General features: G+C 56.5%; 1 protein-coding gene across 1 annotated transcript in view; it reads right to left on the bottom strand.

Moving 5' to 3' along the window:
- Positions 1-1355: 1355 nt before the first annotated feature.
- The window catches only part of CHST8 (carbohydrate sulfotransferase 8), a 127723-nt gene continuing 105461 nt past the window's right edge, over positions 1356-23617 (bottom strand). Inside the window, exons 3-4 of the mRNA XM_006730755.3 lie at positions 3491-3528; positions 1356-2916 (exon numbers count right to left, since the gene is read on the bottom strand). Of these exons, the coding sequence (XP_006730818.1) occupies positions 1810-2916; positions 3491-3528 (1145 nt within the window). The 3' untranslated portion in view covers positions 1356-1809. The remainder of the gene's footprint in view (positions 2917-3490; positions 3529-23617) is intronic.

Genomic DNA, 23617 nt, shown 5'->3' with positions numbered 1-23617 from the left:
CTCCTTCCCGCCCCTCGGAGCTCCCTCCTGCCAGATGGCCAGGCCACTCCAGCTGGAACCCAGGGAAGGGGGGCCCTCACCCTGCTCGCGGTTCCTGGATGCCCGTGACCCCAAGCAGGTGGGAGGTGGCCTCGTTCGTTGTCCCACCTTCATATGTTTCCGGAGCCCATGGCGGAGGCAGAAAGGGCAATGGAGCGGCACACACGCCAGCATGAGGCTGGCTGGGAGCCAGCAGCATGGCCACCTTGGGACCAGCAGGGTCTCCGCCAACATATGGGGACAGACTGAGAGCAGTCTCCTGGGAAGATCCGCAGAGGGGCCCACAGAAAGATACAGAAGGGCATGCAGCAGACACAGGCCGGTGGAGAGAGGAGGCCTGAAAGCAGGCAGACAGACCTTTAGAAACAGGCAGCACTGGGCGCCTGGGTGGCTCAGTTGATTAAGCGACTGCCTTCGGCTCAGGTCATGATCCTGGAGTCCCAGGATCGAGTCCCACATCGGGCTCCTTGCTCAGCGAGGAGTCTGCTTCTCCCTCTGACCCTCCCCCCCTCATGCTCTCTGTCTCTCTCATTCTCTCTCTCTCAAATAAATAAAAAAAAAAAAAAAGAAAAAAAAGAAACAGGCAGCACTTTCCATTACAAACGGGACCCGACAGAGTCACAGCCTCAGCCCCACTCAAAGCTCCAACACACTGTCTCTGGGACCTTTCACAGAACCACCTTGGCTTTGGACAATTTCAGAGCCATTACTGCACGGGAAAAGGTACACTGTTGGAGAGGTTCCCCCTATGGGCTTCTCTTCCTCCTCCCCCAAGGGTGGGCAGTCCTGAAAGCTTTAAGGTGGTCTGGTCAGGTGAATGGAGCCAGGGCTCAAGGCCAGGGGCGGGGGTCTGCAGATGACAGCTTCGAGAGAAAGCCACACTGAGAGAGAGGGAGAGCATCGTTCCCCACCCGGAAATGCCACACCCACTGAGACCCCTGTGCTGTGCCCCATGGATCCCCACAGGGCAGCTTGCCCAGGGAGCTCTGGCAGATCCTCAGAGGGCCCCTGGCAAAGTGACTAACAGGAAGGGACCCCATTGGGCCTCCACAGGGACAGGTGGAGTTTCTCCTTTCGGGATAAATGGGCCGGTACTGAGACCAGAGGCCCCAGGTGACCGAGTGCTGGCCCCAGGAGCCTGAGCCACGGGCGCTGCAGCCCCTGGGTCCTCCGCTCCCCCTCCCACGTAGGCCGCTCCCCCCCTTTCCTGCAGCCGGACCTGCAGAGGCCTGGCTCAGGCCATCCTGGGGAGGGAGAAGAGCCCCCACAGCAGAGGGAAGGGGCCATGTGTTCCCATTCCAACACAACACTGCTACTCTGGAAACCATGTGCTTTATTTGGAAACTCCTTCCGAGGGAACCTCCCCCCTGGGTCATAGAAAAGCTGCAAACCATGTGGTTTGGTACAAGGCAATGGCGAAGGGACGGCAGGAAGTCCCTCACCGCTGGGGCCCTCATCTTCTGGGCCTCAGAATTCCCTGGTCATCCTGACTCTTAGCTGAGCTGGGTGTCTGCAGCTGGGACTCCTGAGGTCCTGCTCAGCCCCCAGCATCTTCCTCAGCTGAAGAGTGAGGAAGTGGGGATGGGACAAGGGCCAGAGGCCCCCATCCAAGGCCCGGGCCTCTGTCCCCCACATAGGGCCAGCAGCACCGAGCAGTCACGGCTCCTCCTGTCCCCGGAGCGTGGGACGCCCCTGCGGACAGGTGCGGGTGCGTGGCGCTGGGCTGCCCGTGGCCAGCTGCCCCCCCCAGCCCCCCCTCCCCCCCCGCCGTCAGTACAGGTCCGCAAAGGGCTTGGAGTAGTTGAACATCAGGTAGTCCATGTAGTAGAAGTCGTAGGTGCGCTGCCGCTGCAGGGCCGAGAGCTGGGTGAAGTACTGGTGGGCGATGTGCGCCGTCGTCCGCGCCTCCTGCGAGTGCCGGTCTTTGAACCGGGGGAAGGTCAGGTTCCGCGGCGCCCGGATGAGGCTCAGGAAGAAGTTGGCATCGTCCTCCATGCTCTCGAACTTGCCCACGAAGTCATAGTCGATGAGGCAGGGGCTGCAGAGCCGGCTGACGTGGTCCCAGTGGATGTCCATGCCCACGGGCCGGCGCACGTCCAGCAGGTACTGGACGAACTCGGGGAAGCGCACGCCAGAGCCCGTCCGCAGGGCCTCCCGGGAGGCGTTGGCCCGGTACCGGGCCAGGATGGCCTTGCCGAACACGGGGTGGTAGTAGCTATTGGGATGCTCGAACTTGTCGCGGAAGGCGGAGACCAGCCTCTCGAAGGGCTCGCGGACGAAGAGCATCTTGGTGTAGGTGCTGAGGCGGTGAAGGATGCCCTGGCGGTCGAAGGTGTCCAGCCGCTTCAGGGCGCTGCCGTAGTGCACGGTGTCGTGCTGGATGTCGGCGGTGGCCGAGGCCAGCCCCGCCAGCACCATGAGCACCCGCTTCCAGTTGGAGCAGCCCGCCTTGGGCACCTCGCAGTACAGTACGCGGTGGCGGTCCTCCACGAAGATGCGGGACACGTGGCGGGGGGTGACCGCCCTGCGGCTGCTGCTGGCCCGGTACTTGGCACACGCTTCCTGCATCACCCGCTTGCGCTCCTGCTGGCTGTGGTGCAGGGTGACCCAGTGGCCGTCGGGGGCCCAGGGTGCCGGCCGCGCCAAGGCGCCGGCCGAGCCGTTGGCCTGGATGGCTGTTGCAGCCGGCATTTTCTTGATAAGCAGCCGGCGGCGGCGCTGCCGGGGTCGGAGCCGGGTCCCCACGTTTAGCTGGGCTTGAGGCCGGTCAGGCACCAGCAGGCGGGAGCCCCTCGGGGCCCGGCTGGACAAGTCTCTGGGGACCTTTTCCGTAGGTGCCTTCAAGTCACCATCCTGGGAACTGCCTGGTGGGAGGTCCTGGGGCAAGAAGAGAAATGGTTATCGGGGGGGGGGCGGGGGCAGGACAGTTATCAGCAGGGCACTGAGGGTCACACAGGTCAGGCCCTCACTACGGCCGGGGTCCCTGCCCCCTCTGTGGCCTGAGATTTTTTTTCCGGGTGAGGGAGAAGGAGACCAGCTGACCCTGTGGGATGGGACCCTTCTGGCCTGAGCCCAGGTCCAGTCCCCGAAGGCCCCCACCCCTCGCCGGCCATGGTCTTGAGGCCAGAGGTGCAAGGGTCTTTTGAGCCACGAGATGGCGCAGGCCTCCCAGGAACCTCCACGTGGCGCGGGACCGGGCAGGGAGCTGGCAGCCCGAGGAGGCTGGCTCAGATTTACCGCATCTATTAGCACAAGTCCAAAGCCGCCAGCTAACAGGAAGGGGACATTCATGGTTCCAAAGCCCTGGGCTTTGTTCCCGGGGCTCCTGGGAAGGACCGGGCATGTTTTTCTTTCCAAGAATGGATTCGACATGAGCTCCAGAGTTTCTTCCTTGCCCTCCCCAACTCTCCCCAGGCGACCGGTGCGGAGATTTATGACTCTCAGAACTCACGTTGTAGGGCTGCTGCGGCCTGATGCTGAACTTTATTCCTGAAAAGCAGAGAGGACAGTATTAGTGACAGAAGTACCACGTGGCTCCCAAGGACCTGCTCACGGGCTCTGGACGGTTGGGCCCCCGGGCTGGAGGGCACTTGGGTTGGGCTCAGTTCAGGGAGGCACGGCTCAGTGTGAGTGCCCCTCCACCGCCCTACCCATATGGAAAATGGGAGTGCAGCAAGATGTGGTCCCACTGGTTCCCAGCTGATGATGGCTTCTCAGTGTCTCACCTCCTGATATGACCTGGAAGGTCTCGAAAGGTGGCCACCTGCTCCATGGAAGAGCCGGGAACCCCACAGCACCGCCCCTCGCCCCCGTGCAACCTCGCTGTCATTAAGTCACGGGGAAAGGACCCTCGGAAAGCTCTGTCCATCCTCTCTCTATGGCCCGTTGGCTCAGCCCTTGCTCTAATCAATGTGGACTTTCTGTGCTCGGAATACGACACACTCACACCCACACTTTCGCACGCACAGGCCTGGGAGTGGAACACACTCCTTCCCTTGGACTGGGGTCTCCCTACTTGCTCTGGGAAGTCCCCTAACCTAAGCACCTACTTTGAGATTTTGGCCAACTCAGCTGGCCCTGGGACTCTGGCGTGAGCTGGCCACCTCCTGCTCACCCCGGTCTCCTGCAAAGGCCTAAGCAGAGCCCAGGCACAGAGTGACTGTCCGGCAAGCACTTGTCACTGGAGATGGAGACAGATCAGTGCATTGCTGACCACACTCCACGATGTTCCCTCTTCCCCCCAAGGAGGCCCTTTAGCTAGGCTGGGGCCGAAGTCACCCAGGATAACAAGCTCTGGGAAGTGAACCTTCGGCTGGATGGGAGGATTCTGCTTCATACTCTGGTTGGTCTTGGGGGAGGTCCTAGTAAAACAAGACGATTTCCTTTGGGGGAACCTATTTAGGAGTTCTGGCCTCCTTCCCCCATCCCTGCCTGGCCACTGAGGCACCAGGGGCTCTTCCTGCTCTGGTGCCTGTAAGTGGCTGCTTCTACTCTGAGGCTTTGTTGAAAGCCACCGTCACAATCAGCACCAGCTACCCTTTAAAGAGAAGGCTTGAACTTCCAGTTGGCAGGACGGGGCACACCTGGCCAAGTTCTGGCTGTTCTGGGCTGTGTGCGTGAGATGTTCTGGTGGCCCAGCCTGTCCCCTGCTGTCTCAGTGTACTTAGGCATAGGTCCAGTGGCAGGAACCCAGGTGGTGAGAGGACATCCAGTCCCTGACCCCAGGGGCCCTGGCAATTTCTCCACGAGGTCGTTTTACAGGTTCAGCCGTTGCTGTGACCCTGGCCTCATACTGGTCAGTCTGAGGATGTGCCTATACATCTCCTTCACTCTCCAGCTAGTGAGGAGGTGGGGATGCAAGGTCAGCCCTGGGATGGAAAGCCTACATTCCCTGAGCCTCCTGGGAACTTCTTCGAGTTCCAAAAGTGAAGCAAAAGTGGAACTTGGGCACGTTGCATCTTTCTTCTGTTGCAGTATTTTTCTTGGATCCCTTTGGGCTGGGAACAGGGTTGTGCCCTTCTCCGGGCAGAGGACAGAGTGTCCATAACTTCCTGGGCATTCCCAAGCTTACGGGCAATATGTGTGTACATATGGAGGAACTCTGAAACAAGGCTTCCAGACTCTTCCACGAAGACTGAGGGGAAGCTCCATGTAGAACCGGCTGCCCCCCTCAGGGTATGGGGTGCAGGCAGTGGGTACTTGGCCTGAGAGAGGAGTCTCTTAGAATGGAGCCCCTCACCAGGGTCCCCCTCTCAGCCCAGAGCTTACTTCCTTCCTGCTGGCCACCCCTCCCCTGCTCTGCCTCATCCCTGCATGAGCTTCTTGAGCCCATTTCTTTCTGGCATGTGAGGGTTTCCTCCTGCAGCCAGTCATCACAGATCCCTTCAGCAGAAGGGACCCGCTGCACACTCAATTTTCCCTCCACGCTGCTGGGTTTCCTTAATTATTTTCTTCTGGTGATGGCAGCTGGCTCTGCTAAATCACCTCTCCTCCTCAGAGTCTCAGATACAGGAATTTACTCTGCTTGTCAATCCTGTCAACTTGTCAAGGTACGGTGGTGCTTATTTATATTCATTTTCTGGAGCAAATGAGTCATGCCAGATTTGGCCAAGAGTGGGACTCAGGAGCCACTCACAAAAGGCACCCTGCCAGCCAGTGGAGCTGGGTGAGGATGTGCTTAGGGAGATGTCAAGCCCTACAGCTGTGACCTCCTGGCACTGTCCTCACAGCCTGGAGGGTGGTGGGCCGTGGGGCCTGTCCTTTTTTTATCTGTGCAGACTGGACAGAAGGATGCTGAGCCTCAAGAGGTTTTCCAGGTTGGTCCACTTAAAGGCTGGAGAGAACATTCCTGATGGACAGAGCCTGGGGCTCAGGGCATCTCTGACCTCTTGGCCACTTTTACCCAATAAAGCCAACCTGGCTGCAACTGCCCCCTTTGAAAAGAAAAAGTCTTGTGGAAAACCCAACAACAGACCTTAGGTGGAGCCTGAATGTGCCACAGGCTGTACGTTCTCGGCCTTTAAACTTATTATAGCTCATTTGGCAAAGATTGACCCCATCCCATATGCCATTTTGGAATAAAGACAGAAACTTAATGAAGGAAATGTAACATGCTCCCCCCCTTGCCAGGGGCCCACTGTCCCTACTTTTTCTGTGGAGGAAGCTACTCCTCGATGCACTGCTTGGATAAAAGCCAAAGCAAAGCCCACCCCTAGCTCTGAGCAAGTGAAGGTCTGCAGCCTTGGGTGCCTTGAGGACGGGGTCTGCGTATGCCCAGTGGGCTGCACTTCAGCACTCTGGACAGCTCTGTGGAGTGATGGGGAAAGACACCTAAGGGTCCGCACCTCTGCGTCACACATGAGGACATAGGACCGCCAGGAGCCACCAGAATTGGTACCATGGTGGGGGGACTTATGGGGCGGCGGGGACTCGGCTTCAATATAACCACCACCAGCCCCTCCCAAGCCCTCAGATGAATGCGCAACCTAGATAGAAACAGTGGGCTTGCTGAACAACATAAACCACAACCCCTAGCCTCCTTTTCCATCCGATGGCACCAATGCCACCACACGTCTCTGCTGCCTCCCACCCCCCTTCCCTGCGACAGGGGAATCCCAAGGCAAGTCATGTACATGCTCCATGTTCGGCGTCTGAGTTACCTGTCTTCTCCTTTCAACATAATGTTAACAATCTGTAAGGGAGCTCCATCCCCTGCACGATAAGAAAAAAACAACCGCTTTCTCTTTCTGGACAGATGACATTTGCAGAGTGGTTGAAACACATGCTGTATGATAAGAGTGAGCATTGGTGAGAATAAACAAGGCGTCAGTTATTGGGACTGCCAAGTGGGCGCCACACTGTGAACTCTTCATTGGCTCAGGGTTTTCTTCAGAGTGTTTGGCTGAAAAGCTTACTGGTTACCTGCCAAGGGGAGGAAAAGGCTGATGATGGTGTATGTGACCAGTTTCTTTCTTTTTTTTTTTTTTTTCCATAAATAAGGAAAACTGACACATCACCTTTATTTTTTTTTTAAAGATTTTAATCTATTCATTTGAGAGAGAGAGAGAGAGAGAGAGTGAGAGCACAAGCAGAGGGGAGGGGCAAAGGGAGAGGGAGAAGCAGACACCCCACTGAGCAGGGAGCCTGACCCTAAGCTCGATCCCAGGACCCTGGGGCCATGACCTGAGCTGAAGGCAGACGCCCAACCAACTGAGCCACCCAGGCACCCCTCTTTTTTTTTTTTTAAGATTTATTTATTTGCAAGAAAGGGAGAAAGAGAGAGCGAGCGAGTGTGTGTGAGTTGGGGGAGGGGCAGAGGGAGAAGGAGAGAGAATCCCCAAGCAGACTCCCCGCTGAGCGTTGAGCCTGATTCAGGGCTCAATCCCAGGACCCCTGAGATCATGACCTGAGCCAAAATCAAGAGTCAGACACAACCGACTGAGCCCCCCAGGAGTCCCTGTGTGGCCAGTTTCTTATAATTAGGCTGTGCAGCCTGAGTCTGGGGCAGAACTGTGGACAGGGCTTTAGAGGCACGTGGGCTGTTGGGGAGAGGGTTGCTGCCTACTCCTCTCCAAGTCACAGGAGAGAGACCTGCTGGGTTCAACTCAAAAGCCCCCATCGTTGATGCCCAGGACCCTCTGAGGGTCAGGCTGTGTAGACTGGCGACACTGACATGGGTCAAAAACAGGACCCAAGTTCCTAGAAAGGGCTGGAAGGTGCCACATGAGCCCTCGGTTGACCATGTTTGAGGAGTGTGACTGCTCTTCTGGCTGCTCAAATCCCAGCCCCAGGCCCTGATCATGGAGAGAGGGTCCTGCTGCTCTGAACACTGTGGCCTGGAGGCAGGTAGGACGGTCCTGAAGGAGTCGGACCCGCAAAGGGAAACAGATGGCAGAGAACGGAAGGGGCCAACATGGGTCATGAGGCATGGGTGTGAGCCCACAGTCCCTGCTCTGTGCAGTTTCAGCTTGTGGTTCTTGGATCCCCAGAGCTACCCCCAACTGCGTTTCCTTGGCTCCTTTTCCATGTCCTGGATCTTCTGGTGGCTGAGCCTGCGTGGCCACAACCATCTGTGCCGTCTCCCCACATGTCCACTAATGCTGCCCATCAGGCCAGGAAACTTCCAGGGGTTTCAGGCTGGCCTGAGCGGGGAAGACACTGAAAACGAGGCCCCCACTGCATCTTGGTGTCCACCACGTATGAGATACAAAGTTTTGGTCCTAGCCAGATTCCCTGGCAGGTGCATCTGGTGGATGAGCAGCCTTGCCCTGTTCTGCTATGTCACGTCCTCCTTAGAAAGAAGCAGCTCCTGAGCCTCACGTATGGTCCAGGGGGCAGCCTGAACGGCCGGGCGGTGTTTGGGTCCTCACACAGTGCTGGTGAGCCGCAAGGTGGGAATCTTGGATGTTGGCAGGAGAAACGCAGCCAGGAGGGTGTGCTGCTTGCTGGGGTCAGGGGAGGAAGCCCCGAGGGAACGCCCAGGCCCCACTCCACAGGAAGCATGGAAGGGTTCTGAAGGAGGGGCTCCACGACTAGGATCCACATATGGGGGGAGGGGGAAGGGGGAATTTATTTTAAGGAATTGGCTCATGTGGAAGGCTGGCAAATCCAAAACCTGCTGGACCGGTCAGCAGGTTGGAGATGCAGGGAAGAGTCGACGTTGCAGGTTGAGGCTGAGGGCCCACCTAGAGGCTGAATTCCTTCCTCCTTGGACGACCTCAGGCTTTTCTCTGACACATTATGGGTGATCTGCCTTTCTCAAAGCTTACTGACTTAAATACTGATCACCTCTAAAAACATACCTTCACAGTAACATCTGGATTGGTATCTGGCCAAACATCTGGGCACGATAGCTCGGTCAAGTCGACACAAAATTCACCATCGCAAGGGGTATACTGACTTCTTAAGGCTTGCAGTCAGAAGGTACCACAAAGCTGGTATTTGAAGCCATTAAAATAACCAACATTTATCCTCTCACAGTTCTGGAGGCTGTGTCTGGAACGAAAGCCGTGTGCCCACCACAGCTTCTAGTTCTAGCTTCTGGCAGCCCCAGACGTTCCCTGCTTGTGACCACTGAGGCCTAGCCTCTGTTCTCCTCTTCACATGGCTGTCCTCCCTTGTGGGCCTTTTCTTCTTCTTCCAAGGACACCAGCCATTTCGCGCTAGGACCCACCCAAATGACCTCATCCAGACTTGATGACATCAGCAAAGGATCTATAAGGTCACGGTCATTGGTCCCAGGGGTTGGGACTTCCAACATAATTTGGGTGAGGGGACACAGTTCAACCCATAACACGGCGGCGGCGGTGGGTGGGTGGTGGTGGTAATGTGACTTCAGAGCACTCTGGAGGCAGGGCCAGGAACAGCCTGGAAGAGGTAAGAAAGTATTTCCCCAACTGGGCTGGGTGATCTGATCAGTAGTGAAAGATCGTGTTAGTTCTCGATGTTCTGGGGCAGGGACCATGTCTCGTCTGAGTCAGACAGTCTGGCAACGGGCCTGGCACACAGCAAGAGCTCAATAAATGCTCTTGAAAAGGCTGATGCTGCCTAGACGGAGAGCTGCCCCTGGAAGTGAGGATGGGCATGGGCTTCTCCCAGCAGGGGTGGACCCAGGGTCCCGGCTGGAGCCTGCCAGCCCCCGGAGGAGCCTCTCCAGCTCAGCCTGGCATCTGCGGAAGGGTCCGTGTGTCTGGGCAGCAGCTGCCAGCCGAGTGGCAAGATGCAGACGGGAACTGCCCGGGCTGAGGGGTCTGTCCACCCCCACCCAGGTGGTGCGGTCAGATCTACGATGCACTGGCTGCCTCCCATTGCCACCGTGGGGCACCAGGACGGGGCCTGTGGTCTCCATGTGGCCACACCCGCCCTGGCTCTTCTCCCACCAGCTCAGGCTCTGCCCTTTTGAGGGGCAAACCCCCCCCCACCCCGCTGCCCCCATCGGCCTCTGATGCCTCATCGTGAGCTGCTCCCTTCCTCTGGGCAGGTTGTTAATTTATGCAGATGAGATGCAAAACTGAAGTTTAAACACACTCAGCAATTAGCGGGCAGCCTGAACTCCAGGCACAGAATTCAGATGGAAGGAGCCTCACCAAAGGGTCTTAAATTCTCACTTGTGATGGCAGGAAAATCCAACTCATTAAATTCCCTGCTCGGGCTCATGCATGGCCTGGAGACCAGCCATAGCCACACCTTGCCCACCTGCTGTCCCAGGCCCAGGGGACAGCCTGTGCAGGTGGGCTCAGAGACAACCAAACTCATGGTGCGGTGACACAGTAGCCCCTGATCTTTGGCCCAGACCAGAGCAGGGGCTTTCCCTCCCTTCGCCTGGAGACTCCTCTCTGAGTAACAGCTTTTAATGAGGGGTCCTATATTTTAAAAGAAACGAGAGCAAGAGCATAGCTGTGTGACCCTGGACAAATCCCTTGACTTCAGCGAACCTTAGTTCCCTCATCTGTAAAACGGGATAAAAAGACTCATCTTGCAGGTCCATAAATGTTCAAATGAAACATGCAGTGCTTGGCACAGAGAGAGCCCATGGGAGCGAAGCTGCAGGCTCCCCGGGTTCCTACCCCCGGGTCACCTTCGAAGCAGCTGAGTCTCTCTGAGCCCAGCTCCTGCACCAGCTCGGGGACTCTGGGACCTGTCTGCAGAGGAGGGAAGTGGGAATCTTCCCGTCTCGGGCTGATGGGCTCCTGACGGCTCTGACCACTACTTGTTTTGTTTAGCGATTCCATTCCCTCGCCTCCGTGATTAGGATCCACGATTCAACGGGGTAGTTCCCTGTCAGCTCAGCCTTGGCTGTGAATTCCCTTGCAGCTGTCAGAGTGGAGCGTTGGAGCTGCCTGTCAGTCAGCCAGCCAGCCAGTTAGCCGGTCTGCAAACCCAACAGCTGTCCTGCTGCTCCACGCCCCCCATCTGCCCATCACTTGGGGGGTGGGATGTCCCTGCGCATCCCCCCTGCCCCCCCAGTATGCCCGCCTATGCACAAGGGAGGGGGTCCCCAGCTCCTGCTGCAAAGCTCTCCTCTGTCAGAGCCTGGGGGTGATTCCTACCATGTTTGGGGGGGTTGTGGGGCCCCCGCACACAGGTGCCATGCACTGCACTGTACCTCCAAGTGTGCATGTCACATGGAACCGACGTGGTACACCATGCATACCAAGGGGAGGCATCACCCTACTTCTCTGTGCCTGCATCCTGCCATGTGACGTGGCATGCGTGCTCTGGGTGGGGAGCGTGTGTGTTCATGCCGGTACCCAGTTTCTGAGAGCACATGGCACACGACTTAAAGCGGGTCATGCCTTTCCTCCCTTCATGTGTTCTTTCAGTGTGTCGGCAGCAAGACCAGACAGCAGAACTCAGTCGTGCTGGCCGACAGCGTCTGTCCATTCACTCACAGATGGAGCACGTGCGTGTGCCCGGCACCATCTTACACACTGGTGACAGTGTCTTGGCCATGAATGGGACAGTCATGGCCCCTGCCCTCGTGGAGCTTACAGTCTAGCGGGGAATTGAGGCGCCGGACAGTAATTCCATGTGCGGTGGCAGCAATGGGGTGAGCAGCAGACAGCGTGGGGTAGGGATGGCAGCAAGCCCAGGGTACTAGGGGAGGTCTCCCTAAGGTAGCGACCATTAATTGGCACGTGGGGGTAATGAGGGCATTCCTGGCAGAAGGTGGTGGCCTTATGGGATGAAGGGACATAGAGACTGAAGGGTTTCAAGAAATGGTGGGACCATTGAGGCCGGCGGCGGGCAGCAAGCAAGGGGCCCTCTGGTCCTGACAGACACCTGATCTTATCTCCTAAGGCCCAAGGGAAGTCTACAAAGGCTTTGAGCTGGGAGCTATTTTGAATTTAAGGACCACTCTGACATGAAGAGCTGAAGACAGAAACAGAAAGGCCGGTCGGTCAGTGGTGGCTGCCACTGTCCGGGGAGGAGAGGTCTGAGGCCCGGCGCAGCTGCTGATGGGGGAATGCGGAGGAAGACGTGAAGACGATTTCAGGAAGAATCAACAGGGTGGTGTGCTGGTGGATGTTTAAGACTACTGATGGGAAACGGGGTTGGGTCCTCGTGGGCTGCTACCAGCCAGTTCCTGCATTGCCACTGGGCCAATATCACTTGGGGACTGACTGGGAGCAGGGTAAGGGAGATTGTGGTTTCTGGCTTGAGCCGTGGGACGCTGGTGCCATGTCCTGGGAAAGGGAGCAGATCCTCACTGAGTCTGAGATGCCGATGGGTCTCCGAGTGTAGACGTCCAGAGGGCAGATGGAGGATGCGGGAGAAGGGGATGAGCTGGGGCAGACATATGTGTGTGCAGGGGCACGGTCCACGGCCCGTGGCTGTCTAGGGCCCACTGAGGGGGGAGGACTGGCCCTTCTCAGAGGAGAGGAAGCAGGCCAGTGGCAGCCAATCACCTGCAGCCCCGGCAGCGGGCCTGGCCTGAGTCTGCCTTTGTCCAGAGCCCACAGGGAGCCCCCGCTCAGGCTCTGGGCTGCTGTGGCCGTGTCAAATGGGACTCCTCCTATTCGGCCATCAGAGGCCTAATTTGGCCTAAGTATTGGTGAATTCCTACTATAGGTTTCCAAGAAATAAAACACGAGTGGGTCATGCTGGAGCCTGAGGCTGAGATGGCCCCAGTGGGCGGCAGCCTGTTTGCAGGGAAAGAGCCAGCAACACCGCCTGGCCCAGCCCCGTGATAGTCAGGCCATCAGAAGCCGCCGGTGGGGTAGCCTCATGAGTGTGGTGGCCCAGGCACAAGATAACGATCGGTCCAGCTCCAGCTGGCTTCAGGATGTGTCGTTCCGGCTGGGGTGTCAATTACTGAGCTGGCCTGTGGCTGTCAGACCCGTCCCACCTGCTGCTTTCCATACCCCGAGAGCCACAAAAGTAAATCGATTCTAGCCGATGCTTCTTTGAAGCACCCCAGTCCCCAGCAGCTCTGTTCCTGTGGCCAGAGATGCTCTGTCCTCAGGGAGGCCCTCCAGGCCCCCCCGGGGAGGCAGGCTCCTGGAGGTGGGACTGCAAAGGGGCTGCCCAGGGGCTCTGGGATGGATGCGCCGATCCTTGGAAGAGCGCCCCAGAGGCCGCGTACGGGTGGTCACCACTGTCCACGGATTGTACCCAGAGGGGCCCCGAGACTGGGCAGCAAGCCCTCCCTCCCCGCCTGGCTTGAGCTCTGTGCACAGGCAGCTGCAGCCCCAGGCTCTCCTCCAGTACCACAGAGATCTCTGAATGGCAACTGCATTTCAGGGGTCATCCCGCGTGCCCCTGAGCAGAACGGAGCCTCTAGCGAATCACAGATTGCGAGGGGAGGCCTGCGGGTGCTTGGAGCACCCGGGAGCCCCTGCCACAGGTCTGGGTAGCTGCAGTCCACATCGGAGAGGAGAGGAAACTCCCGGCCCCTTGGACGTCAAGTCAGATCCAGGCAAGGACCGGGCCACCAGCAGCTCAGGAAGCCTCTGGCCAGCTTCTCTGAGGGGTAAGGCCTGGAGTACAGCGTTAATCTTTGCCTTGCTGGATGCTGACTGTGGGGACACCACTGTCCCTGGACATCTAGCCAACACCCACCTCCACTCCCTTCTGGCTTGCCAGCCCTTGGCTCTGCCCAGCCCGGTGCCCTGGGATTTGGACAGCAGAGGGCCACAGTGGGCTGGCTGTGGCCTGACCACAGCACCCCCAGGCCATCCTGGGGAGGAAACATCCTCTCCTCTCACTGCCCCACCACAGTGGGCTGGGCTGAGTTCCATATCCGCATCACACACTCACTCAAAGACTCACAGATCCTGTGCACCCAGCCCCACACACCCCCCTCCCCACCCCCGCCAGAGGGGCCCTGCAGCTGTATATTCAAAGGTCCTTCTGGAGGCAAGTGGGAAAGGAAGGGCAAAACTGGGTAGGGTTCTTACATCCTAATGCAGGTGAGGGATGGGGCGCCTAAGCTCAGTCAGCGCAGGGAGAGGAGAAAGGGAAGGAGGGCTGCAGGGCTTGGTGAGTCGGGGTGTGAGGGGGAGGGCAGGAAAATGTCTTTGCCCCCACATGCTGTCAGAGGGAGGTCCAGGCGGACAGAAGGGCTGATAGAGGACAAAGACCCAGCCCTGAGTTAGGCCACATGGACCCAGAGACACAAGACTTGGGTAAGGCTTGCAGGGAGAAGCTCTCAGCTGGAGACAGTGCAGAGTGTGGGTAGAAACTGTCCAGACACAAGCCATGCATCCCAGCCCTGCGACTTCCGACATCCTTGAAACACGCAGCCAACATAACGCCGCATAACAACACCCTCATTAGCTCTGAGCACAGGAATATTAAGTAGAACTAAACCCTGGAAATGTCATCCGGAATTTTCACAATTGTCATGTGCACTGAGAATTTGCCAAAGTCTTTAAGGCGATCCCTCAGCCGAGACCCTCAGTCCCCTCCCCTCTCCAGCATTTTGGGGATGCCTCCTTAACTATGAGAGGCACCATGTGTCGGGAGCCTGATGCTGTTTGCCAGGGCAGGGTGGGGGTGCAGGGTTCCCGGAAGGCACTCTCTGAGGTCCCTGAACCTCCCCTTCAAGCTCAGCAGGTGTCTTCTGGAAATTAGACCCTCCGGTCTCGCATATAGAATATGGTCCCATGTAATGGCTGCTCCCAAGTGGTGGGGGTCTCTGTCCAAGGAGAGCTGAAGACAGTTCTGAGCTGTTTCCCTGCTTCCTTTGAAGTCCGACCAGCGGCAGGTCTCAGGACGACGCGAGCCATCACGGGCACAGACAGCCCCACCCGGCTGCGTGCTTCTCCTGCGGAATTAAGACTCCCGTCTGGATTCCCGGGCGTGTGTTTGGGGCATCTCTTTGCAGTTGTGAATATGCTATTCCAAGAAACAAAAGCAGCTCGGCGTGTGCCTTTGGCTTGCCGCACCTGTGTGTGGTGCAGACGCGGAGCTGCCCATGGAGGTGTGTATGGGGCCGGCCTCTCTAGAATGAATGATTCGCTAGCCGGGTGAGGGCTGCTCAGCCCACCGAGGCATCTTCTGCAGGATTAAATGTCATTCCTTCTAATGACTTGATTTATGTCTGGAGGTTTACAGCTCCAAACAAAATATTGTGATGATGGCCATAAATCACGCCGGGATGCTTACAACGGCAACGAGCTTGTTTTCTGCTTGTTGGGGAGGTGGTTACAGAGTGAGGGGTGCTGTGTAATGACACGTGTGGAGCAGGGAGAGCACAGGACACATGGGGGTGTGGGCGGTGGGCAGCGTGAACACGATGCAGCAGGTTTTGAATGCCTGAGGCTTTTTGCGAGCATTTGTGGTTGGAGATGGCAGGGATTTGGGAAGCGCTGGCAATGCACAGGAAGGGCACTATCCTGGGTGCTGGGGACGGCGCATGGGGGGTGGACCTCCTGGGAACGGTATTTCCAGCTTTCAACCACTGTCTGCCCTGCTGCACCCCTAATTAAGAGCGCAAGGTCAGGGCAAGGAATCCTCCCGAGGATTACACCTTTCCTCTGTGCTCGGGACAGCTTCTGGAATATACTGAGGCCATTTTCCAGTTGACAGCCCTGTCCTGGGTGGGGAGAGACCTGGACTGGCCAGGTGAGGGCAGCTCTGCCGGGTTGAGCTCCTCAGGTGAATGAGGACCCACCTGGCTGCAGACAGGTGCCCCTGGGCTGGCATCTCTCGCTCCGATGATCAGCACAGAGTGAACCCTTTCCGCCGAGACCTCGCCCAGCTGAGAGGAGCTCAGAGGAACACTGACATCAACCTCAAAGTTCAGGAAGAAACTGGCAGCTCTGCTTCCCCAGCACCCGCCCTTGGCCGAAGTAATGTCAGAGACGCTGTCACCCATGCCCCCAACATCTGGGACCGGCCCATGTTCTCTCCTCTTCAGGCAGAGATGTGTTCTTACAAGAGCCCACGGCCAAAAATGCCACATCAGAGACACTGCCTCTAAGAAGTCATGATACAGGGAGACTCGGGGATGCTGGGCACTAGGGGAAAGTGAGCCATTACCAGGCGTGTGGCCCCGGCCCCTGCTCATGGCACATTTACTGGGAGGTGTGGGTGGGGGGATCTTGCGTGGGGAGGTCTTCCATGTCAGATGTGATGGGGAGATGGCCTGTGGGGGGCACACTGATGGCAGCTGGGCTGGGTGGATGGTGGGTGGGTGGATGGATGGCGAGAGGGTGACAGGTGGATGGTGGGTTGTGGGTGGATGGTTCGAAGTCCAGAGGAAAGGATTTGAGATGCAGGCCAGGCAAGCGCTAGGGCTGGACAGGTGGGTGGCTGGAGAGGAGACCGGGACGGGGAAGCCACATGCCACAGACAGGCTCCAGTCCAGCCCCACTGGCTAAAGGTGCAGCCTCTGGTTGTTGCTTCCCCATAGGCAAGAGGGACAAGACGCTCAGGCCTTCCTGTCTTTGGCTTTCTGGAGGTGGCACAGTGACAGCTCCAAACTGAAGGTAAGCCGGGGTCCCTAGGGACCCACTGGAGCCCTGAGGTACCTCCTTGGCTGTGGCGAAAAATGGCCCTTCCCTTTCCACCAAATACCGGAAGTAATCTCAGATGTCAGAAGACAAAGAAAGCTCCGTCCATCTTTGATTAAAACAAGGGCAAAAAAAAAAAAAAATGTTTTCTAAAGTCTGGCAAATTTTGATAATGAAACCTTTAGAATGTATAATATCCAAACCTTTCTAATTCCAGGCAGATAAGGAATAATGGTAACGTATTTCAACTTCAGAAGCAAGAAATAACCTTTTATCACCTAATTTAACAATGTTACTGGGAAAATATGTTAGGAGAATGGAAAATGCTATTTAAATGATAAAATATGCTGTCTTGGATGGCAAGGATTTTAATTGCCACAATCAGAGTCCAAACACACTTCCACGCCAGCTCTGACAGACACCGCTAATGATGGTGTCCATAACGAGGTGCAGCGGAGGGGGTCAGCATTGACTTCTGTCGTCTCCCCGGGGAAACTGCCAAAACCCGACAGCTGTCGGGGCTTTGTGGCGCTCATCAACATCGTTGCCTTGTGAAGTAGGAATCGGTTCGGTTATTAATATTAATCAGCCAACACATTAATATTAATCAGTTAATATATACTTCCCATGACAACAAGAGATAAAGGAATCTTATTATGCGGTGGATCCGGAACACGGAATATCTAAGTGTATTTCCTTGGGACACGCGGCATAAAGGAGCCTAAGCCTCTTGGGCATGTCATCTCCGCAGAGAACGGAACTGAGGTGTACGCATGGGCCAAGTCACAAGCAGGGAGGGTGGATTCCTCTCCAGAGGGCGGGGAGAGGTTTCTCCCCAAGTCGGTGCACAGGGTGGTGGGATGGTGGTGGGTGTGGGCGACCCCTATAGCCCTTCCTGCTCGGGGTGCAGCAGGCTGCCCAGAATGGGGCCCCTGACTGCCCACAACAGGACAATTCTGCCCTGTTGTGGAGGGCTAGCGTTGCTTCTGTAATTGTTCACGCGGGACCTGGTGGGTGCTTGAGGACAGAAGGCCAGATACAGACGAGTTCTGGGCTGTTACGCATTTCAGCTGGGCTGATGTGACTACCCCTGTTTGCGTGAGGGCAATGAGTCTCAGAGAGGTTGGCTGCCTTGCCCTCATCCACACTGCCGGCTTGGAGGGTGGCAGAGCTGGGGTCCAGGCCAGACCTGACTCCGTGGGCCCTCGTTCTAACCATCAGTGCCTGGGGACCCCTGGCCTGGCCCGGGAGGCGATCATGCAAGCCTCACGCAGCCATCACCGGTGAGAACAGGCACCGGGTTCTTGGCCTCGGGCGGCCCAGCCTGGGGTTCCCGAGGAGGCCAGCCTGTTGGGTGGTGGCAGGGGGTGCAGGCAGGGGTGCAGAAGCAGAACCCTCTCTGCATAGGGCTGCCCTCCTGCATGCTCCCTTGCAGACAGCCTCCACCGGCAAAGGCACATCTGAGCACAATTAACATTTGAAGCACTAATTATTTTCCTTGGGTGTCTAAGTCTGAGGATCCTTCAATTTCAGTATAATTGGAGAAAAATGGTCATCAGTTATTGAACAGCAGGGGGGCGGCTCCATGCTTCCCCAACCCCAAGCCAAGCCGGGAAGCATCTGAACATATGGGTCCCCGAAGCAGCCGCCGGGCAGCCGTGCCAGGCAAGGGTGCGGTGGGCGGGCCTTGGGCACCCTGCCCCGCCGTCCCTGACATCTGCTGGGAAGGCTTTTGGGCCCAGTTAATTACTTGCCTTTTTATCTTTTCCATTTTGTTCCATTTTCTGCAACAGCATCTGTTGCAAGAAAACCAAATGCAAGAGGAAATGGGATTCCTTATTAAAAGGAGAGCTTATAATGTCCCCTTCACTCCCCCTTGTACTTGATAATAATCGGAGCTCATAATGAAATCCTCAGGCCCTCCCTGCCATGGCTAGAAGGCTGCAGGGGCTGCTGGGGGTGCATCTGCCCGCTGCCGAGGGGCGGGTGCTGTCCTGGAAAGGAGGCTCGGTCCGAGGGGCTTGGGCCGGTGCCCCCCACTGCCTCTCCACCCCCTGGGGGAGGTGCGGGTGGATGCCTGGTGTCCGGGGTCTCATGGGAGAACCGTGAGTCTTTGGTGCCCAGACTTGTGGAAAACTACAAAGCCTGTTTGATTTTGCTTTGCCTGTTTTTTTCCTTTGGTCTCCTTTGAGCAACCAGTTAAGAGAATCAATAGTTCTGGACTCCTGACAGGGAGACTGAGAAGGTGGGCCTTTAGGAGCCTGACTGCTGGTGCAGTGGGGATGTGGCAATCTCTTTGGGGAGCCTCTGGGCTCTGGCTGGCCTGGATGGAGGCCTGGGGGCGGGGGGCACCGAGAGAGGAGTGGCTCAGGACATGGGGAGATGCTGACTCCAGCTTCTCCCCAGGGACGGGCCCTCGGGCCCAGATAACCCCAGAGAGGAATGACCAAGAGACTCTGAGGAGAAAGGGTCTGTCCCCGTTCATGCCTTTGCTGGGGACCAGACCCCCTGGCGAGGGCATCTAGTTTTGCAGGCAGCTGGAAAAACTGAATTTATCTGTGACCCTCCCCACACACCTGACAAGCCACTGCTCAAGAACGCATCCTCCCGACCCTCGTTGAGCCCCGTGACCCCACTCACGGACTCCAAGAGGGTCTCCTAAGTGCCACCATCCCCTTCAGGATGCCCTTTTTTTGGGCATTTCTCTCTCAGTTTCCAGATCTCTCTGCCTCTCCTTCTCGGGGAGGGTCCCCACTTCTCAGGCAGGCCTGACACAGAGTCTGGGTCCTTCCAGGCCTCACCCCACTGGCCTGTCTCTGAGCACTGCGTCCCTCAGTCCCATCAGGGAACCTGGGACCTGGGACCACCACTCGCCCCAGCTCCAGGCTTCACAGGGGCCCTCAGGCCCTACAGGACTCCCGCGAGGTAGCTGGTGAACAGATGGAGGTCAAGAGTGCCTGCCACAGCCCCTCGCCTGATGGGTGTGATGCCCCCGACCCTTCTGTGCTGTGTGAACCCCCGCACTATACCTTCCACAAAGGGCCATGCTCCCCCTTCCCGGGAGTCTGACCCTGGCCTAGAAGGCTAGGTGTCCCGCTTCAGCAGCCTGGGGCCTCACAGAGATGCGCCCATCCACAGCACCCCCCAGTGCCTCCACGGAGAGACGTGGGTGGGCTGGCCTGCCGACGAAGGAGGGGCTGCAGGACCCACCCGAGGGACCATCCCCAGGGGCCGCTCAGGAACCGGGTGGGCAGAGCCCCGCCTGGCTCAGCCCTCACGCTGACCCAGCTGTCTTCCTCGGCGAGGAGATGGATTCCAGGTCCCCACTAGCTGCAAAGAGCCTGCAGCACTGGGCCTTTACAGAAGCCCATGGGGTCAGTGCCATTTTGACCCAACTGGACACGTGAAGAAACCAAGAAACACACAGGTTAAGCCACCCAAGGGTGCACAGCTGGTCAGTGGCTGAGCCAGGATTTGAACGCAGTTGTCCTTGGCCCCAGGGCCTGTTCTCCACCTGCTGCTTTCTCGTGGTGCTTTGCTGGTGGTGGCAAAAGGGGGTCCCACAGGGACCTGCTAAGCATGGGACGGGGCTGCCCTTGCCTCCTCTACTCAGTGCTCAGGACCCCTCCTCCCCACGTGTGCCCCACTCAGGGTGGGACTCTCCTCATGGATCTCCCTCCAGCCTCAGCCCAGGACTTATCCGAAATAGCTTCTGGAACTTCTCTGATGCCCTCAGGTGTCTGTGTGTGCCTGTGGGACGTGCGCTTCCTAGCCTGACTTCTTTCTTTAGACTCTCCTTGCTCTCTGCCTTCAGTCCCAACTGCGGTCGCCTGAGCTGGGGTCCCTCCTCCCGCCCTGCACTGGCCACCCCCTACCTCCCCCCAAGAGCTGGCGGCCAGCAGCAAGTCATCTGTCTGCAGCCTTGGTTTCACCATCTCTACAATGAGAAACCAGTGGCTTTGTACCCAAAGACCACTGTGTCTCCCAGATGACAGGACGGTGTGAACCACGGGGCCCACGGGCCTGGTGAAGGTACACGCAGGAACCCCCGGTTGTGTTCACGCAGTAAGAGCCTCTGGGTGCCCCGGGGGTGGGGGCCAGATGCTCTAGGTCCCCCTCCCCGGCTGGGAGCCTGGCCCAGGCTGCAAGCAGAAGAGGAACTTCGGGGAAGGAAGGTTCTGCTGAAGGGGCACCATCTGGCGGCAGAAGTCCACACCTCCCGTGAGCTGTGGGGCTCGCGGTGGGGCCAGGCCAGTTCCAGAACCACAGCCATCATGCGTGTGGAAGGGGGGTTGGTGATGAAAACTGGAGAGGGCGCAGCAAGCTCACCCACAGCTGGTGGGAAGCAGGGCAGAGTGCCTGGGGCAATTTAGACTGTGATTTTTCAAGGGCCAAATGCGAAGTCTCCAACAGTGGCCTGCTGTGGATTTAACAGCCCCTCCAGGTCCAAAGAAGAATTGCTTTGGGTGAGGTGGGGGTGGCGGGGTGGGGGGAAGGCCTGGCATCGGGCCTGAGGGCAGCTTTCCCCTGTGTTCTTGGTGGGAGGGGATGCCACACAGGGCAGTCTCCCCACGGCCCCTCATTCACTTCCTCCTACTGCCCCTCTGAGGAGAAGACAATCTCCATCCAGGGACCACACTTCTCCCCCACCCCAGAACTCCTTAGGACTGTGAACTTGGTAGTTGTACCCAGCTGGTGGATGCAGGCAAAGCCCAGAGCAGTCTCCACTCTGCCTCTGCAGTCTCCGCTACAAAGCCGTGCCCTGTCTGTGTAGGTGACATCAAGTTCAAAGCTTAAAGGGTTTCCTTAGAATTGTTTTTGTCATGAAACATTTCACTCATGCAGAAGAAGATACATAATGTATAAAGTATGCATGTAAAGAAATATAAAGTATACATATAAAATATACATATAAAGTATAGAGAATAAGAACACAAACACTCAGGTATTCATCACCCAGTCTGAGAAACAGAGCTTTATCGATATCATGGGGTCCCTCTGTGCCCCTCCCAGACATTCCATCCCACCCTGACCGGGGATAGCCACTATAGTGAATTCTGTGTTAATCATTCTCTTGCCTTTTTTTTTTTTTTTAAGATTTTGTTTATTTATTTGAGGGAGAGAGAGAGAGAGAGAGCAAGCACAAACAGGTGGAGGGGCAGAGGGAGAGGGAGAAGCCGACTCCCCACTGAGCAGGGAGCCCAATGCGGGGCTCGATTCCAGGACCCTGAGATCATGACCTGAGCCGAAGGCAGACGCTTAACCGACTTAGACACTCAGGCGCCCCGAATCATTCTTTTGCCTTTTTAAATATCATTATTTGCATGTGCCCTATACCCCTAAGCAACTTATCATCTATTTCTGCTACGTAGCTTGGAATTGACCACAGTGGGAGTGTTTACACTAGAGAAAGGAGCGAATGCTACCAATCAGGGCTTTGTCCCTTGCCTCCAAACAAAACACATTTGCCATTATGTGTCTGGTGGTAGACCACCTCCAGGAGGAAGGCATCACCTTCCAGAGGCAGCTCCTATCAGCGGAGGTCAAGCCTCTGATGAAGGGCGCAGCTGTGAGCCATCAGCAGCCTGCACCGCCTTGGGGCCCGGGCACACCCACCGGGAAAGCAGGTCTGGGCAGCGCACCCGCAGCATCTCCTACAAGGACTGATACCAAGGTCCACACTCCAAGTGACCCCACAAATTTGTCCACTCATTTTTTTATTTTGGGACTCACACTATTTACAGGCCACTCTCTGGAGTCAAGCACATACTTAGCAGAGCTCTTCCCAACCTGAAATTATTTATGACTTGGCATTCAGGGAGGAAAAGCAATTTTCTCAAAATGTCTGATGTCATGATATATTGTCCGTTTGACATGCATGTGCCAAAAACGATCGCTCTGCTGCTCAGCCCCTCAATTGCGATTACCCTGAATTAAAAAGGAGGATTAATACTGCCTGGCAGGATGCTACCTCAAGTAGCATCCAAAGAAAATGCCTAGAGCATTTTCTAGAAAATAATACATGCCTTGGAAGAAATTACAAAATGCACCAGTGATCTGGCTAGATCATTGTTTCCTAGGGTTCTTTTGCTAAGTGATGCTGGAGTGCGGGGTAGCTGTTGGCCCCATCATGCCTGGGTGCACGGCTGTGTACGGGTCCCACCTCCTGCCTTCACTTCACTAAGGACAGTGCTGCCTTGTCCAGGTGTGCTGGGATAAGAAGCTCTAAGAACATGCCCACCATCAGGGGAAGAGATAAACGAAGGATGGCATTTCCATACAACGGAACGTACCTGTCCACAAAAAAGAAACAAACCACCAATACACCTGACAATGGGGATGAAGCTCACAAACATTCTGAACAAAAAGAAACCATAGTGTACATACTGTAGGATCTCACTTATCAAATTCTACAATAGGCAAAACTAATCTCTAGCAACAGAATAAGATCGGTGGTTGCCTGGGGGACGGGGACAAAGGGGGGGTTGTTGAGTGAGCAGGGGCATGAGGGAATGTTCTGGAGTGAGAGAGATGTTGTATATCTCGATTGGGGTGATGGTATACATTTGTCAAAGCTCTCCATGACTGTGTTTTCCTGTATATAAATTATACCTCAATTAAATCGCTAAAAAATTGTGTGAACATATTTTAGAACCCTAAAGTGCTATGTGGGGGGAAAAATGCTATTTCAGTTTTGCAGAGATCGTGCTTGTATCTCAAAAACCAAATGGCAATACCTGGAAGGAAAAAGCTTTTATCAAACTGAAAAAAGAACTGAATTCAATAGCATCAGCTACAGTTAAATGTCAATGATCCTGGAGTAAGCAAAGCAATTTGGAAAAACTGTCTCCCCACCACCCAAACTAAGCCTCAGACACAAACTAAGCCTCAGACAATCCTTGTCATATGGGGCAGAGGGGCCCGGTGAGTGGGGGCTGGGAGCCAGAGGTGAAGGCAGCAATCAGATGAAATTTGGGGGATGATGGGGCACTGTGGCCACCATGGAAGCACAGTGACATGGCTCACAACCCAGATTCCATCCAGAGATCACTCTGGGCTATGGAAGGTCACCTCACCGAAGGCTGCATCTTCTTCCTGGGAGCTGCCCATAACCAGAAATG

This window comes from Leptonychotes weddellii, chromosome 16, assembly GCF_054177405.1.
Source record: "Leptonychotes weddellii isolate Sample4059 chromosome 16, ASM5417740v2, whole genome shotgun sequence".
Lineage (NCBI taxonomy): Eukaryota > Metazoa > Chordata > Mammalia > Carnivora > Phocidae > Leptonychotes > Leptonychotes weddellii.
The sequence above is the reverse complement of the archived record's forward strand: the minus strand, read 5'-3'. Positions and strand labels throughout refer to the sequence as shown.